Consider the following 18,148-nt stretch of genomic DNA (forward strand, 5'->3'; position numbering starts at 1 on the left):
TCTATTTCTCATTATTTATACCCTAAGATTTTGTCTCTGTTTGCCACACTTAACGGTTTGAAAAAAATGTTGTACATATTTGAATATCAGTAGTATATGAATTCTAAAAGAGCATGATTTTACTTTCTTTTATCCTTTGTATGGTATCAGCAAATGACCAGAGCAATCTAGAGCAAAGCAAGTCTCACCAACAAGCCATCTGACAACTCGCTGTTGGTTGCTCAATTTTAGGATTTCATATCAAAATCCCTCCCTGCTGATTTGTAAAATGGATTTGCCCGGCTCAGTCCATTCTACACTTATGCGCATCAGTCGAAAGTTCATGATAGTTTTGACGGCAGTGGATTCATTTAGCTGCTAAGTGAGCGCAACTCCATTTGAAGCTTCCAGTAAATGTATTTCAGTACCGAACAAATTGAACTACTTACAGTATAGAGCCTGGCCTGACTGTATGAAATTATATTGGTAGCATCGATCATTTTTAATTCCAAAGTATTAAGGTTAACAAAACGCAATTTAAAATTTAGAAGCAACCAGGTTCGGTTATAGTTTGCAAAACCTTTAATTATAAAAGTTTTCAGACAAAGTAAGTTTAATTTAGTTATTATACTTATTGCAAGAGCAGAAACAATTAGCTGTGTCCACGTGATTTGACGATTATTTCTGTCTGGTTGTATAGTTTGTTGACGTCGAGGCGGTACTGTTTAGTTCAGTAAAGCTTTAATGGTGTAGAAGACCTATTGTGGTCTTCCGTGTAGTATTTCAGCATTTACAAGTACTGGTTACCATCCGAAATGTCCGCTGCATATCACACAAGACCATCACTTTTTCCTTACTTCATTTAGAGGGTTAATCATTCAGCCAGAAAACATAACCGATATATTGTCTCCTGTTACTGTACATTTAGATTCTCATTGACCACCGTACAGCTATCTATTTTTTTTCTAGTATCATAAGAGACCTTCACCTTTCCTTTCGTATTTAAGAGGGTAAATCCTGCAGTTAGTTACCTTAACTGATATATCATATTGTCTTAGGTTACTGTACATTTAGATTCTCATTGACCGCCGTACAGCGATCTACTTTTTGGCTCAAAATTCATGGATAATACACCGTGGAAATTGCATGGATATAAACTACCACCACCTTGTGCTTCAAAATTGACCCTTTAAGGACATGACTGGCGACATGTCCGGGGTCAGCACTAGACAGCAACGTTTGCATTGTGTACCTAACGGGTGAATTTACCCTCATCAAGCACACACATGCACTCACACATTCATAAACTTAAACTGCTCATCTAGATATTTCAGGTATAACAATAAACAACAAATAATGCCTTTCTTGAAAGCAGCAAAAAATTGTTCAGGCATTTCAGTGGTAATTTTTGGAATCAAGTGACACATTTAGTAAAACACTCAGCAAGAGGGCCATGATGGCCCTGAGATTGCTCACCTGTATATAGGCCCCCGGAGCGGGGCCAGTTTAAACCCCAGGGCTTTTATTTGAGCAAACTTGGAAGACACCCATTAGAAGATGTTTCATGATGTTAAGTTTTTACTACACACATATAATGAAAAACAATGACCTCCGCCCCCCCCCCCCTTTGGCAGGGCCAATTTAAACCCAAGGGCTTTTATTTGGCCAAACTTGGTAGACACCAACAAAAAGATGTTTCCTGCTTAAAATCTAACCTCTAGCTCATTGGGTTATTTAAAAGAAGATTTTTTAAGTTTTTACTATACACATATAGTTAAAAACAATGACACCTCTGGGCCAGGACAGTTTTGACCCAAGGGCTTTTATTTGAACAAACTTTGTAGACACTTACTAGAAGATGTTTCATGCTTAATATCTAAACTCAAGCTATTTGGGTTTTTTCAAAGAAGATTTTAAGTTTTTGCTATACACATATAAAGAAAATCAATGACCCCCGGGGCTGGGCCAATTTTGACCCCAGGTCATTTATTTGAACAAACTTTGTAGACACTCACTAAAAGATGTTTCATGCTTAATATCTTAACTCTAGCTATTTGGGTTTTTTCAAAGAAGATTTTTTAAGTTTTTGCTATACACATATAAGGAAAATCAATGACCCCGGGGCAGTGCCAATTTTGACCCCAGGGCTTTTATTTGAACAAACTTGGTAGACACCTATTAGAACATGTTTGAAGCTAAATATCTTAGCCATAACTCTTTGAGTTCTTTAAAAGAAGATATTTTAAGTTTTTACTATATACATATAGGGAAAATCAATGACCCCCGTGGTGGAGCCAATTTGGACCCCAGGGCTTTTATTTGAACAAACTTGGTAGACACCCATTAGAACATGTTTGATGCTCAATATCTTAGCCATAACTCTTTGAGTTCTTTAAAAAAGGATTTTTTAAGTTTTTACTATATGCATATAGGGAAAATCAATGACCCCCGGGGCGGGGCCAATTTTGACCCCAGGGCTTTTATTTGAACAAACTTGGTAGACACCCATTAGAACATGTTTCATGCTAAATATCTTAGCTCTAGCTCTTATGGTTTTTTAAAAGGAGATATTTAAAGTTTTTTCTTTCGGTTGCCATGGCAACCAGAGTTCTGCATGGAATTTAATTCTTTGAACAATTTTTAAAGGTGACCACCAAAGGAACATTCCTGTTAAGTTTGGATGAAATTGGCTTAGTGGTTTATGAGGAGATGTCATTTAAAGTAAAAGTTTACGGACGGACGGACGACGGACGGACGCCGGACGAAAAGCGATCACAAAAGCTCATCCCGTCACTTTGTGACAGGTGAGCTAATTATGAAAAAGTGTGTGTATTTTCTTTACATTCTCATATATAACTGGCAAAGTATTACAGTTACACCTTGACCCTCTTTTTATTTAAATACAGTATAAGTTTAGACAAAGGATCTTCTTTTATAAAGTGTATGGTAAAAATAATTGTCATTTATTTTGCTGTGTCATGCAAGAAGCTACTTGGCTATTTCAGTCATAAGTTAACCCAATTCTTTATCGCCACAAGTGTCAAAATACAATATGGTGTTTTTCTCTATTTATAGCACATAAAGCACCAACCTCAACATTTGTTGTATTCTTTCACATACTTCATTCATTATGTTTATAGTTAGAGCAAACATTTCTCAACTGTACTCTGTCACATAAATTTTAAAAGAGAATGAAAGGATCTTGCAGATGAAATGCTGAAGTTTGCACTTGAAAAAAAAAATGTCTTTGGTACTATAAATTGCAACCTATCCTCATAACTTCCTAATTGAGAAAAAAACTCCCTCTAAGAGTGTTAGCGAAACACTAACCCACATTAAACAGAATTTCTCTTCCTGATTCAGGAAGTCAGCAGAATGGAAACGCTCTGAAACAAACCACAATTTAGACCATAAGGAGAAGATTTATGCTTATTTTCGCACGTTTTAATTTCACATGAAATAGTGCACTACTAAACAAGAGGGCCATGATGGCCCTGGGGTCGCTCACCTGAACATAGGCCCCCAGGGCCGGGCCAGTTTAAACCAAAGGGCATTTATTTCAACAAACTTGGAAGACACCCATTAGAAGATATTTCATGATGTTAAGTTTTTACTATACACAAATAATGATTAACAATGACTTTTGCCCCCCCCCCCTCTCCCTGGCAGGGCCATTTTTGACCCAAGGGCTTTTATTTGAACAAACTTGGTAAACATCCATTAGAACATGTTTCATGCTAAATATTTTAGCTCTAGCTCTTTTGGTTCTTTAATAGAAGATTTTTAACTTTTTACTCTATGTATATAGGGAAAATCAATAACCCCTGGGACAGGGCCAATTTTGACCCCAGGGCTTTTATTTGAACAAATTTGGTAGACACCCATTAGAACATGTTTCATGCTAAATATCTTAGGTCTAGCTCTTTGGGTTCTTTAAAAGAATTTTTTTAAAGTTTTTACTATATGCATATAGGGAAAATCAATGACCCCCTGGGGCGGGGCCAATTTTGACCCCAGGGCTTTTATTTGAACAAACTTGGTAGACACTGATAAGAAGATGTTTCATGCTTAATATCTTAGCTCTAGCTCTTTGGGTTCTTTAAGAGAAGATTTTTTTTAAGTTTTTACTATATGCATATAGGGAAAATCAATAAACCCTGGGACAGGGCCAATTTTGACCCCAGGGCTTTTATTTGAACAAACTTGGTAGACATCCATAAGAACATGTTTTACGCCAAATATCTAAGCTCTCGCTCTTTGGGTTTTTTAGAAGAAGATTTTTTTAAGTTTTTACTATATGCATATAGGGAAAATCAATGACCCCCTGGGGCGGGGCCAATTTTGACCCCAGGGCTTTTATTTGAACAATCTTGGTAGACACTTATTAGAAGATGTTTTATGCTTAATATCTTAGGTCTAGCTCTTTGGGTTCTTTAAAAGAAGATTTTTTAAAGTTTTTACTATATGCATATAGGAAAAATCAATGACCCCCTGGGGCGGGGCCAATTTTGACCCCAGGGCTTTTATTTGAACAATCTTGGTAGACACTTATTAGAAGATGTTTCATGCTTAATATCTTAGGTCTAGCTCTTTTGGTTCTTTAAAAGAAGATTTTTTTAACTTTTTACTATATGCATATAGGGAAAATCAATGACCCCCTGGGGCGGGGCCAATTTGGACCCCAGGCCTTTTATTTGAACAAACTTGGTAGACATCCATTAGAACATGTTTAATGCCAAATATCTAAGCTCTAGCTCTTTGGGTTTTTTAGAAGATGATTTTTTAAAGTTTTTACTATATGCATATAAGGAAAATCAATGACCCCCTGGGGCGGGGCTAATTTTGACCCCAGGGCTTTTATTTGAACAATCTTGGTAGACACTCATTAGAAGATGTTTCATGCTTAATATCTTAGGTCTAGCTCTTTGGGTTCTTTAAAAGAAGATATTTTTAAGTTTTTACTATATGCATATAGGGAAAATCAATGACCCCCCTGGGGCGGGGCCAATTTTGACCCTAGGGCTTTTATTTGAACAATCTTGGTAGACACTTATTAGAAGATGTTTCATGCTTAATATCTTAGGTCTAGCTCTTTTGGTTCTTTAAAAGAAGATTTTTTTAAGTTTTTACTATATGCATATAGGGAAAATCAATGACCCCCTGGGGCGGGGCCAATTTTGACCCCAGGGCTTTTATTTGAACAAACTTGGTAGACATCCATTAGAACATGTTTAATGCCAAATATCTAAGCTCTAGCTCTTTGGGTTTTTTAGAAGATGATTTTTTAAAGTTTTTACTATATGCATATAAGGAAAATCAATGACCCCCTGGGGCGGGGCTAATTTTGACCCCAGGGCTTTTATTTGAACAATCTTGGTAGACACTCATTAGAAGATGTTTCATGCTTAATATCTTAGGTCTAGCTCTTTGGGTTCTTTAAAAGAAGATTTTTTTAAGTTTTTACTATATGCATATAGGGAAAATCAATGACCCCCCTGGGGCGGGGCCAATTTTGACCCCAGGGCTTTTATTTGAACAATCTTGTTAGACACTCACTAGAAGATGTTTCATACCAAATATCTAAGCTCTAGCCCTTTGGGTTTTCTAGAAGAAGATGTTTAAAGTTTTTTCTTTTGGTTGCCATGGCAACCAGAGTTCTGCATGGAATGGAATTCTTTGAACAACTTTGTTAAGGCTTCACACAAGGAACATCCCTGTGAAGTTTCATTATGATCTGCCTTATGGTTTCAGAGGAGATGTCGTTTGAAAAGTGTGAACGGACAACGGACGACGTACGACGTACGACGGACACCGGACGACGGACGAAGAGTGATCCTAAAAAAGCTTTGATTCTTTTCTCATAGACTTAATGACACTTGACAGACTGTAAAATGAATGAGGCTAAAAAAAGTGTTGGAGCACCACACTAAATATCATATTCTGGTGTATACCGGACAAGGCACTTTAATTATTATTAAATGCTACAATTTCCCTTTTCTCTCACCGGAATGCACTAATGTCTAATTTATCTGTTCATGTTGATTTAAATACGATAATGAAAGAAAAATGTAAAAATCAGCGAAGAAAAAGGTGATACTTTTCTACTTTTGTAATCATGATTTCTGCAAGTGTCTAGATATACTGCTAGTTAAATCCATAAAATATAACCTTACGCTGCCATCTCTGAGTACATAAAAACAAATAGTTAAACAATGACAATGATCTCAATACATTACTTCTACATTTGTTGAGCTTTAAATTAAGAAGAAATAATATCAGCTATGAAGAATTTTCTTTTAGACAATATCTATTCTAATTTAGTTCAAATTAGATAAATCTCTCCTACAAAATTTAAAACAAAGAAATAATCAACTCCATTATCTATAACTCGTCAAATATAAAAGATCTGATGGTAGGACAGCAGACTCAACTATTTGCAGTCCTTGATTATTAAACAAGAACCTTGAAAATGAAGAATTTTCCATGTTCAATTAAGGCTATAATTCTGTCAAACTCCATATTAGAGTTACGGTCCTTGAACAGTAACCTTATATTATGCTCTCAAATAGGTGTGTGATATTTCAACCCATTTATACCAACTTACAAGCAAAATCTTAACCTAAGTTTGACATCTATGTCTGAGTGAGTACAATAGCTCTCCCTATATTTCAAATAGTAGAGTAGAAAAATAAACTTTTTTTACTCTTTTTTCTGTAGTCAGTCACACATTTAACTATATGAGACCACAGTGCCTCATCTGATTTTTCTTACAACACACATAAAAACATTGTTCATTAAAAATATCCCTGCATCAAAATGTCCTGCAGTAAAGTCATCATTACAAAACCAACGTAAAATAATTTAGTTTGGTGCTGTCCCTTATAAATTTACGTATTTTTACAGAACCATACAAGATGTCTGTAGCTGACTGTTAAATTTCCAGCATTGTTTATAAATGAATCTCCCTGTGTCACTGGAGATACTGTTTTAAATAAATATCCAGTACTAAACTGTTCTTGCCTCAGTACTGGAAACTTCTCTTGGTGTGAATGTCATCCAGAATCTGTTGTAGTTCTTCATCTTCAAATCTACCCTCTAAACTGTAAAAGTAAAAGACAGCTATTGAACACTTGATGTATGTTAAATACTCATAATATGATAAGATCATACTTAAGAAGTAAAGGTACACCCAAAGAGTGTAAAGCTGAAAAGTAACAAAGAACACTTAAATAAGATTACATCCATAGGAAACTAAACGCTCCCAAATTCCACTGGATTTCACTCAATGGATGTCACAGACAGCATCAATCACAGACCAACAAGGGCAAATCTGTAAGTCCTCCAACACAAGTGGGGATATTAAAATTTCATAAAGTCTATAATCACATTGTTCTGATGAGAGAGAGGAGTTAAGCAGTAAGTGACACTGTTGTTTAACATAAAGAATTCAATGCACGAAAATGATTTAAAGGTGCATGTGGCCATGCCTTCAGATGTGCCAAAATATTTATAGAAAATCAAGATGATTCAACCAGGGTCTTTCAAATAAAATGGTCTGGAGTCTATTTGAAACACCCTGATTCAACCTTGAAAACATGCACAAAGATTTTAAGAAATGTAAAAAAATATACACAATTCAAGAAATAATTTACATGTAATATGCAACTCATGACTGATTTTGCACAATTTATCCCCATAATTTGCATGACTTATGCGGTTTGGACTATTTATGGATATTTTGACCTATATTTTTGGCAATTCTAGTAGATGTACTTTTAGCATGTGCAAATTACTTTCTTTATTCACTAGACAATATTTTACTTTTAAATACATTCTAAAAATTTTCATGAAAATTAGCATGAATCTAGAGGCATGCTGCTTTAAGATACTGTATGTGTATTTAAATTCGCGGAAGCAAATTTTCGCGGAAAGGTCCACTTAGGGGGTCTATACAAATATTCGCGCTATTTTGAATTCGCGGAGGTGACTGCCGAAAATCATAAATTCGCGTAGACCACTCAGGTTAAAAAAGGAAAATTACGGTAATCATCGTGGGAGTTCACAGTTATTTTCAATACCAAGTGTCAAACAATACTCTATTGTACAGAAGAAAGACATTGTCTAGCGGACAAATTATAGCAAAAAAATGAATGCCCGTTAACGTGAATAATTTTTCACAGTTTGCGTCATAAACGTCTTGACATCTGATCAGATCATGTTTTGGTTTTTCTGAACAAACAATTAAAAAAAACAAAAAAAACAAAAAAAAACACACACAAACAAAAACGATTTTAAATGATGAATAACTTGGAAAACAAAACACAATTACTCAGTAAAGATTTAAATAAAAAGTATGAAAGCATATCACACGTTGATATACATTGTTCTATAGGAGCGCGAAAATATGACTATTAAGAATTTATTGGTGTAGAAATATTCGCGCTAAACATGAATTCGCGGATTGAATGTCATCGCGAAGATCGCGAAAATTTGAAGCCCGCGAATATTTCTACACATACAGTATTTCAAATGAAAAAATACTTAAGTTCTATTTTAGTAGGTTTATCAATGAAATTAGCCCATGCTCCAGCCACTTTATCAGAAATTTACATTGGTTTAATTTAAGTACTTGGTATGATTTAAGATAACAATAAGTATTCTACTAATTACAGTCACCCAAATATAGCATTATACACTTTGAGGTTTTAACATAATTACTTTTATCACTACATGTACCATGAAGATAGGCATTATTAGTACTACAAATGTATTTTGAATAAGTTTTTCCTACAGATTATTCGGGTCCACTTCAAAAACTAATTACAAGCAGGAAACCTAGTTTGTGGCAACTAACCACAATAAGAGGGCTATGTGGCAGTTTATGCTCTTTCCCAAGGAATCTTAATTTAATTTGTAATGGTCTTAAAAATGATATAAATCAGGAAACTGATTAAATGCCATACTACATGTATATCCTTACTACATGTTTATCCTATGGTAGCCCTGTCATTGTTATTATCAATCTATAATAATTGCCATACATTTTGTAAAACATTAAAAATTTATTAAACCACTTCAAGAAATTGTTATAAACCAGCCTCTAGATCACTTTCTTTGTGAAATTTTAGTTGAATCATGAATAAACATGTAGCCAAACATTGCAAAAAAACTGATCTTATTCAGCAGCAATTTTGATTTGGAATATGGATGATGTGAATTTATGAATACAGCAATAAAGAAAAATACACTTTTTGGGCAAATAATTTGAAATTTTGACACAACAAATTCAAAGCGATCTACAGAATTCAGTGGTTCCCCCTCCCCCCTAATTTTAGAAGGGTGCCAGTACCAAACAAATTGGAGAAAAAGGCATTTTTTTTACTCAAATTGTGAATTTTACATAATACACCTAGTATTAAAGGGGAATTTTTTATCGTTGGAGACAAATGAAATATGCATAATACACACTTTAAATTCACGTTTTATTAACAATATGACACTTAAAATTTTTTTTGTCCAATTTGAGTTTTAAACACTTGAGTACATAATAATATTCAAGAGTGAAACACTAATAGTACAAAATATACTGGGTAAAGACATCACTCATGTGGTTATAGTAAGTTTTTATCGCATATCATTTATTAGTACGGAAGCCCTCATTTATATTTTTGTTTACCTTTTAATTTATCAATCTTGGAGGGGTATTTTCAATGTAATTTTGGAAAATTTAAAGCCAGAAAGTTGGAAACTTGCTGTCTATTTTCTATTGTCAACGGTGCCATTTTCCGGCATTAGTTGTATATGGAACAAAAAAGGCTGGTATTTAATGATACAAAGAACACATTTAAATATTCAACTTACCTTGGAATGAGTGACTTGGCCTCTTCAGCATTATCAGGACACAGATTAGCTAACGCAGCCAGCTCAAACTTGTGTAACTTCTTCTGCATTAGTAAACTGAAATTTTAAGCACAGCCTTAGTACTATACAGAATTATGCCCCTTATCTTGTAACTGCATGTGGTCATGATAAGCTAACCATCTATTTTCCCATTTAAAAGATACCAATAATATAGTATACACTTTTTTTTACCTTCTTACAGCTGCTATGGTCTCTCTGTTCTTGAACTTTGAGAAACGTTGTGTGTATTGTAAGGTTTTCATGAACACCTCGGACAGTTCTTGCTCCTCCTCGGCACTTTCATTCTGGGTCTTTCTGTGTTCTAACAACATCTGTACTTCTGACACCAGCAAAGTCTCCGCATTTTCAAACTCTGAAAAGAAACATACAATTATAGTGATTAAATACTACCATACTTTGTATGCCCATTTAAAACATTATGAAAAATATACGCCAAAATTCTTGGCGAAATTACAAGCCATTGTTAATGCGGGGCCTCTTTGGCTTGCCCGGCTTTAGACTACACGTGTAAATTTAAAAAGAAAAAAAAGAAAAAATATAGAATTCTAAACCTATCAGCAAAATTTTCAGTGTCATTTCTTGATGGGCAGCGTAATGCAATGATAAACGGTGAGTAAAAAAATGTTTAAATACAAAGATCAGCTGCTAGATACATTTTTAATGATTATGACTATACAAGTAGTGTCTCAAAAATGATAAATGATCTTAATTGGCAAACCCTTGAACAGCGTCGAAACATCAGTGCTGTAACCTACTTGTATAAAATCCAAAACAATATTGTTTTTGTTGACCACCAACACCTTACTCAAACAAGAAATCTGAACTACCTGATACCCCTACTCGAGGACACAATATCATCAAAATTCTTTCTTTCCTAGGAGCATACGTCTTTGGAATAGCCTTCCCCTAACTGTTCAGTCTAGCCCCAGTTTAAACATCTTTACTGAGAGGCTTGACCCATTCTATAAATTCTAAACTGCACACTATGTCTTTTAAATTAATAGTCTTGTAGAACTTTTTATTCTTTTAACTTTTTAATTTGCATATAAATAAATTCTTTTATTAACAGTTCCCTGACAACGCGCCTGCTAGTCATAATCAGAATTGATTGTTAAGGTGACAACGGAGTCAATTATCACTGAAAATACCTAAAATGAGATTTTTTGCTTAGCAGATTTATCAACCTTTTCTGAACACATTCGTGATTTAATTTTGGAAGCAGCTAGTCCAAACAATGTGTTTTTAAACGTTTTAAAACGGTACCTGTACCATTTTTATCTGCTATTCGCGTAACCTGTCAATTATCGATAACCAGGGTTCTCACTAGGACTTTAAAACATGGAGTCCATGGACTCCCAACCCTGAAAAACTTGGAGTCCAAAAGCGCGTCGCAATTAATAAGTTTACAGATTAGTCATTCAATGCTCACAATAGCATTGCTGATATTTTGAATCTTCAAGAGACTTTCAAAGTTTATAGTTATTCAAAAGAAACTCTGAACTACATAGTATAATTATTGTTTTGTTGTTAATATTTATTATGAAATTATTTCATTATAATACATCAACACATGGAAATCGTTTTTTTTTTTCACTTTTATACCAAATCAAATTTTATTCTGGTTAGAATTCTGGTAAGTCCACTCTAAAGACAAAAAGTTTATATTTGTAAAAAAAAAAACGTAAATGTATATAGGCATCGTTTATAGGAAAATCGTGTACAGCTTCACACAGTGTGTAAGAGATTCATCCGATCGACAATTAGTTTAGCAAATATCTTCATAAGAGGGCAAAATGAAGATCGATATTTAAAGATTTAATGTTGATTAAATAATAAAAGAACAATTCATTCACATGTTTGGCTTGGAATCTGAGAATTTTTGCGAAATTTTAGGGTTTCTGGCGAACGTGAAATCGCCGATGTTCGGTATCAATTTTCGGATAGAATCTAAATATCAAAGAAAAGCGTATGTGTATTTTGGTTTGTTGTCCTGGAATTTCAGCACAATATCTTAAATTCTTAATACACTTATAGAACGTTTTTGCTAGAATGAAACTAAAGCAAAATTGCGCCTAGAAAATGCCGAAAATATTCGACATCATTAAGTCATTTGTAATTTGAGAAAACAGTCTTTAAACTTGCGTCGTAAATTGTCGATAATTTTATCCTTTTGTCGGTAAAGTTCGCTAATTTCCAATCAACTGTTGATCAAAGATATAAAATTATCACCTCGTGTTATATCTGGTAATTACATGTACAGCGCGTGTAAACATTAGTCTGATCACTATTGCGTGATAATGATGGGAAGCGTTATCGCTGATTGGCTAATCGCTTCACGGGTCGATGTGCATAGGGCCGCCTACCTATAGACTGACACGCAGACAACAGGTGACAACAGACACTTTCCGTGGTACTCACATAAATGTCATTTAAACCAACTTATTTTAGTAATAATTGTTATTTATTTAATCTTTGTGCATTAAATGTCGTTGATCTTCATAAAAAATAACATATTTGAAAAAAATGCCTTTGTAAATGATTGATTTTGAATAAAAATCCTAAAATTTTAAATCGTCATATCAAAGTCATTATTTATTTTTTTGTCATCAAACTTTTGGAAAATAACCATACTTATAATATCTGGGGAACCGTGTCTCAAATTTTTTCTATCTTTTCTCAAAAAAATATTACGTAACGTCAAACATTTTATGCGACTTTTTTCACCATACATATTACGTAATTAAAGATAATTAAGTCGCTGATTGAGCAAACAAAAATCCCTGACACGGTTCCCTCCGTAAATGAATTTCCTTTCATGTGCTTTAAACCGCATGTTAATTGCTTGATTATTAAAAAAGTTATGCCGATTCAAAGTTAGTCCGACCCGCGTCAAACGAAGTGTCATAAATCGGCTGTTCTCTCTCGGACCCCTACGTTTCACGCTAAATAATTGCATAATACACAAATATCGCACCAGAGAGGGTCACAAGTTGCGGTAACATACTCTTACAACATTTTATGACCCAGTGACATCTGACCAATTAAAAAGCTGCTGATTAATATCAGTTTATAGCCGAAATTTCTTCAATTCTTAACGTGATTTACTGTGCGTCTGGTATCTGTCGCACATGTCACGTGACTATCGGTAAAATTTGAGGCACTCAGTGGGGGGAAATGGAACGCATTTGCGCACCGCTAGCGGGGTATTTAATTGTTTCCTTTTTGAAGTTTATTTTTATTATCATCAGCATTATTATTGTATTATACCAGTGGCACTCTGCCTGTGTATTCGTATATGAAATTCCGTTAAAATATAAAATAAAATAACAAAAAAACTGAGCATCGACAGTTTTTTAAAGTCCATGGTAGATCGATGTACAAATAAGAACGGGATATTATATATTTTTTCCACCAAATTGATAATGCTTCACATATTTTAATAGAAATAAAAGGTATTACTCGATCATTATGATCTGGCCATCATGAATATCATCTATGCACGGCATAGAGATCCAGTTTCTACCGGGATAGACAATAAATTCCATACTTTGTCCCAGATTTATTAGTACTGTGTCCGATTTACTGGCGAACAATTTATTTTCACTGAGAATATATTTTAATATCTTTTTTTTATTCAAAGAGAAATAATCATCCTTAGACAATCTAAAATGGTTTAGAAATTTGTCAGGGACACCTTACCACAAGTCATATAGGTGTTCACATAAAAAATGTTGTCTGTTTTTGTTGTTGTTTTACTTGACATTGTTAGAAAACGAGGTTGAATGTAAAGTAAGCCCTTGAATCCGTACAAAAGTCTATCAACTCAGTGTAATATCTATCAGATTAACGGGACAGACACATTATGGATATTTTAGCAACTACATTTTTAATCAACCCCGTGGTCGTGCGATTTGCCGCTATGCTTAATTATTTATGTTTCATACATTATGTTACGTACATTGGCCGACAATTTCTTAATTTATAAAAAAGGCTAAATGTTGAGATGTTCATAAAAGATGTACGGTAGTTGTACACAAGGTTAGCTTTTAAAAAAGCTAGTAGCGACTCGCTTCGTAATTTTTTTCAAGGGGTGTGTTTAAATGTAAAAATGACAGTTCTGTTAGCTGAAGAGACTTCAGCGAACATCAAAATAAAAGTGAAGTCAACACTGGCCCGGTGCCCGATGGCCAGTGTATATAAGTTTAGGCCAGTGTAAATTTAAGAAAATTTTGTTAATTATTTAGTAGAATAAATTCAAAACTGGAATTCGGGCCAGTAAATTCAAAATCTTAAACTCATTGACTGAAAGTGACATATAATGTTCTCTCAGTTTAACCAAGATGAGTATGAGTATATATGAAGGTGCATGTAAACAGATTGAATGAAGAACCTATGTCTATGCACATTTACTATATGGCCTGTTGACCTTGACCACAAAATGTTAGATAGGTAGATTTCATAAAGATGTCTCTTTATACAAAATTAAGTTGTAATACATGTATGTTATTTAGTATTGGAATGAGAGGCACAAGTCCTAAAGTAAACACAAGTTGTCAATCAATTCAGCCAAAAAAACCGGGATCCTATTAAAAAATATAGGGATCCCGGAAATTGACCAGTCTAAGAAGATGTTTTTCAGATATGCCGGGATCCTATTAAAACATATAGGGATCCCGGGAATTGACCAGTTCAAGAATATAGTTTTCAGAAAAGCCGGGATCGTATTAAAATGTAAATAGATCTCACGGATTGGCCAGTTCAAGTATATAGTTTTCAGAAAAGCTGGGAAAAAAACATATAGGGATCCCGGGATTTGACCAATTCAAGAAAATAGTCTTTGATTTTTCCAATTAATTAGGCATATAATTATAAGTATTGTGATTCCCGCATTTTAAGTTTGTTAATAAATAGCTCTAAATATATCTATATTATAAGTTAAATTAATTTAACGTTCATTATATACAATAAAAAAATTAACGTTTAATGGCCTTTCATTACGACAACAATCAACACAAAAATAGTTCATTAGGTTTTTCCTCCATATCTTATACGATCCCGGATCCCGGGCGTCCCGGATCCCGGCCAGTAAATACATACACTAAATACCGGAAAGGATAAAATGACCGGAAAAAAAGAAAAATAAAAAATGCACAGTACCAGAGGTACACTTATGTTAATTAACCAAACGAAAACTTACTACAGAGAAAACAGGTGAAATCGCTAAATCAGAAGTCAGTGTAAATATGATTTATTGAAAAGAATTCATAAAGACAAACATTTTAATCATCATTATATCTTTGCGCTCAAAACAATACTTGCTGATTTTTAAAAATGGCGTGAAAATTGAAGGTTTTTTGACGCTATGTAAGATTTAATTTGATTGGCTAAATAATTTTGGATCCTAGCCCTGATAGATAAATTTTGTAGAAAGCTGGAAGCCAAGCTTCGATTAAATTTTTGGATAGCTTCGGAGTTTTAGGTTGTTTCTAAGTAAAATCCTACCGTAATACCGGCTCGCCGTGGCGAGCCGGCAATACATGTATTACGAGAATTATGGACCAGTATGGACCTGTAATTCACAGATATATGGAACTACCGATTTCCCTCATTGATGCCTCAACAGGGGGCGGAGCGTTATCGATAATCGACAGGTTACGCGAATAGCAGATACAAATAGTATAGGTACCGTTTTAAAACGTTTAAAAACACATTTTTGGACTAACTGCTTCCAAAATTAAATCACGAATGTGTTCAGAAAAGGTTGATAAATCTACTTAGCAAAAAATCTCATTTTAGGTATTTTCAGTGATAATTGACTCCGTTGTCACCTTAAGCAGTATGATGTAGATGTAGATGTAATCAGATAATTGACAAATCGCAACTTTTGGGCCTACAACAAGATAACGATAAAAGCCGAGGAAGTATGGGCAGCCATCTTGGATGGGAACCATAATAAGATTGGAAACCAGAACAAACGGAAGCAGTGTATAAAATACCGAATGGCACTTTTAAAATGGAAAATGTAAAATAAAAATACCGACTTCCCCGTTCATAGGCTTTGCATAATTTTATATTATAATTATATCTTTAAAGATACATGTAAATCTTTTTTCAGCCTCTTGTTTATTCACGAATTCGAAAACCTAGCTAAACGCCGTTTTCCGGTACTTTCTGTACATAGCTCTGGGGAATTCACCCAATGGAGTGTAATAGCGAACTCGATGTTTTCGGCCTTTTTTAAAATCAAATTGAAATAAAGTAATTATTTCTTTATAAGAAAATAATTAGATATCATTGTATGAATAATTCCATACAAAAAAATGGAAAGAACCTTATTTATTATGGAAGATTCCACTACGTCTGTTTGAATTTTATTGATAATCATTATAAACAATTTATTTTTTTGAATAATTTGGAATAGATATTAAAGGAATATTGATAATTTTCAAAAACAGCAATTTTTTCACCTTAAACGGTTAAATAATGATAGAAAAATCGAAATATCACGTAACTGTGATATTTAAATGTACTTCATTTGATGTAATTCCCCAGAGCTAAAAAAGTAAAACGGTAACGTACCGGAAAACAGTGTTTAGCTAGGTTTTCGAAAAGGTCAATAGCCATATTAATAAATTCACTGTTGCCCTAGAAGGATTTTTGGTAAGATAAACTTGTGATAACGAGCTGAAAACTGAAGATGTATCATGTAGATTTATAATATCCGAAATTAAAATATCCAGCTTTTCTTCACCTATCAAAGAGCGAAATAGGCTGAAACAACGGTAATACTCAACATATTTTATATCTATTAGTTGGATAAAAGTGTTTTTATGTAAAAGATAATCTATTTCCTGTAACCTTTTGGAAACTGAAGCTCAGAGGCATCTTCTTCTTGCTGGTCTTGCGAAGTCGTTGTGCCTGACGCCATTTTGGAAATATAAATGCCGTGCCTTATTTGTTACGTACCGTAATAGTAAACACCCGGACAAACGCACTCGGTTTCAACCAGCGATAGGTCGAAATCTGAACTCGTAGTGTCAGTAACCTGCTGGTAGTATTTAGAAGTAAACTAAAATTTAAAAACAATTAAAACGTACATGTAGGTAGAATATCTTAATATGTGTGAAATCAGGACACCGTGAAATCAAGAGCATTGGAGAAATTCCCTGCTGTGATCATAAAGAGCACACTAAGTGTAGGATGCTCAGTTATTCCATTTATCCCATATATACATATATTGTTGAAATTACCTAATGCTCCATCCTTACTATGACCTTCTATTCACGACAAAACCTAATGTCTACATAATTTTTGCAATCTCCTTAATTAATTAGTTGGTAATTACTTTATACAAACAATTGTGATTGATACATATTCCAGAAATAATATTTTCTAAATTCTGAAATGGATCCATTTGGATGGAAATATTTAGGAGATATCATGTTCACGAATGCATGCGTTGTAAACTGTACATCGTATCTATAATTATTGGTGTTGTAAAACTAAACCCTACCTTCTATTGAGGCTTAAAGTCATACATTTCACAAAGAGAAATGATTCTGAGAAAGTCAATGCTTAACTCTTTAATTGACGGTAACATGAAAGTAAAATTCATAAAGTGAGAGTAACGTCCATTCTGAATTTCAACACAGCTCCCTGCCCCTCCCCACCACAAATATTCAGATTTTTCTAATGGAAACAAAAAAATAGATGAACAGCTATTAGTAGAACTTGCAGCATAGTTGTTTAAGTTAAAGAGGGAATAACGCAGAATACATGTATATTTTTTTATAAACCCTAAGAAGTCTTGGTCAGTGACACATATATTTTAACCAAATACCAAGTAACACGAATTTCATTAATTAATTTTAATTAATCTTGAACTAACTCAAGTCGCTGTTGAAACAATATATCTTGCACTCAACACATAAATGAGGAAATTTCTAAATTCAGAAAAACGTAAATTTCAGTTAAAATTATTGCAACAGTCACGGATCTGAGTTATTTACAACTACATATCTATATGGCCGATATTTCAAATAAATAAAAATATTATTATTAATTAAGTTTTTTTCCAAAGGAGTCTATTTACTGTAATAAATTATATTGTCGTGAAAATATAAAAAAAATAAAACAAGTTTCAAACAGTTTCATCTACATGTTTTATCATTAAAACAATACATTATTATCGATGTAATGAGCTAAATCAGGGATGTTCGTTATACATAATATGTATACACAATGAATA

General features: G+C 33.8%; 1 protein-coding gene across 1 annotated transcript; it reads right to left on the reverse strand.

Annotated features, from left to right (window-relative positions):
• Positions 1–5,819: 5,819 nt before the first annotated feature.
• Positions 5,820–16,913, reverse strand: LOC132723122 (DNA-directed RNA polymerase II subunit RPB4-like). Its single transcript, XM_060707794.1, has 4 exons — positions 16,759–16,913; positions 10,072–10,252; positions 9,841–9,936; positions 5,820–7,079 (listed from the first exon to the last, which is right to left on the reverse strand). The coding sequence occupies exons 1-4, from the start codon at positions 16,826–16,828 to the stop codon at positions 7,001–7,003; spliced, it is 426 nt and encodes a 141-aa protein (XP_060563777.1). The 5' UTR covers positions 16,829–16,913; the 3' UTR covers positions 5,820–7,000.
• Positions 16,914–18,148: the final 1,235 nt, after the last annotated feature.

The sequence above is a fragment of the Ruditapes philippinarum genome, unplaced genomic scaffold, assembly GCF_026571515.1.
Source record: "Ruditapes philippinarum isolate M1 unplaced genomic scaffold, ASM2657151v2 ctg929_1_1_1_1, whole genome shotgun sequence".
NCBI classification, from domain to species: Eukaryota; Metazoa; Mollusca; class Bivalvia; order Venerida; family Veneridae; genus Ruditapes; species Ruditapes philippinarum.

Excerpts from the sequence above, each read along its gene's own strand:
- LOC132723122 (XM_060707794.1), bottom strand. The coding sequence starts at position 16,828 with ATGGCGTCAGGCACAACGACTTCGCAAGACCAGCAAGAAGAAGATGCC. Across the intron at positions 10,253-16,758 it reads TGAGCTTCAGTTTCCAAAAG|AGTTTGAAAATGCGGAGACT; the intron begins GTTACAGGAAAT and ends GTTTCTTTTCAG. Across the intron at positions 7,080-9,840 it reads GCCAAGTCACTCATTCCAAG|TTTAGAGGGTAGATTTGAAG; the intron begins GTAAGTTGAATA and ends TTACTTTTACAG.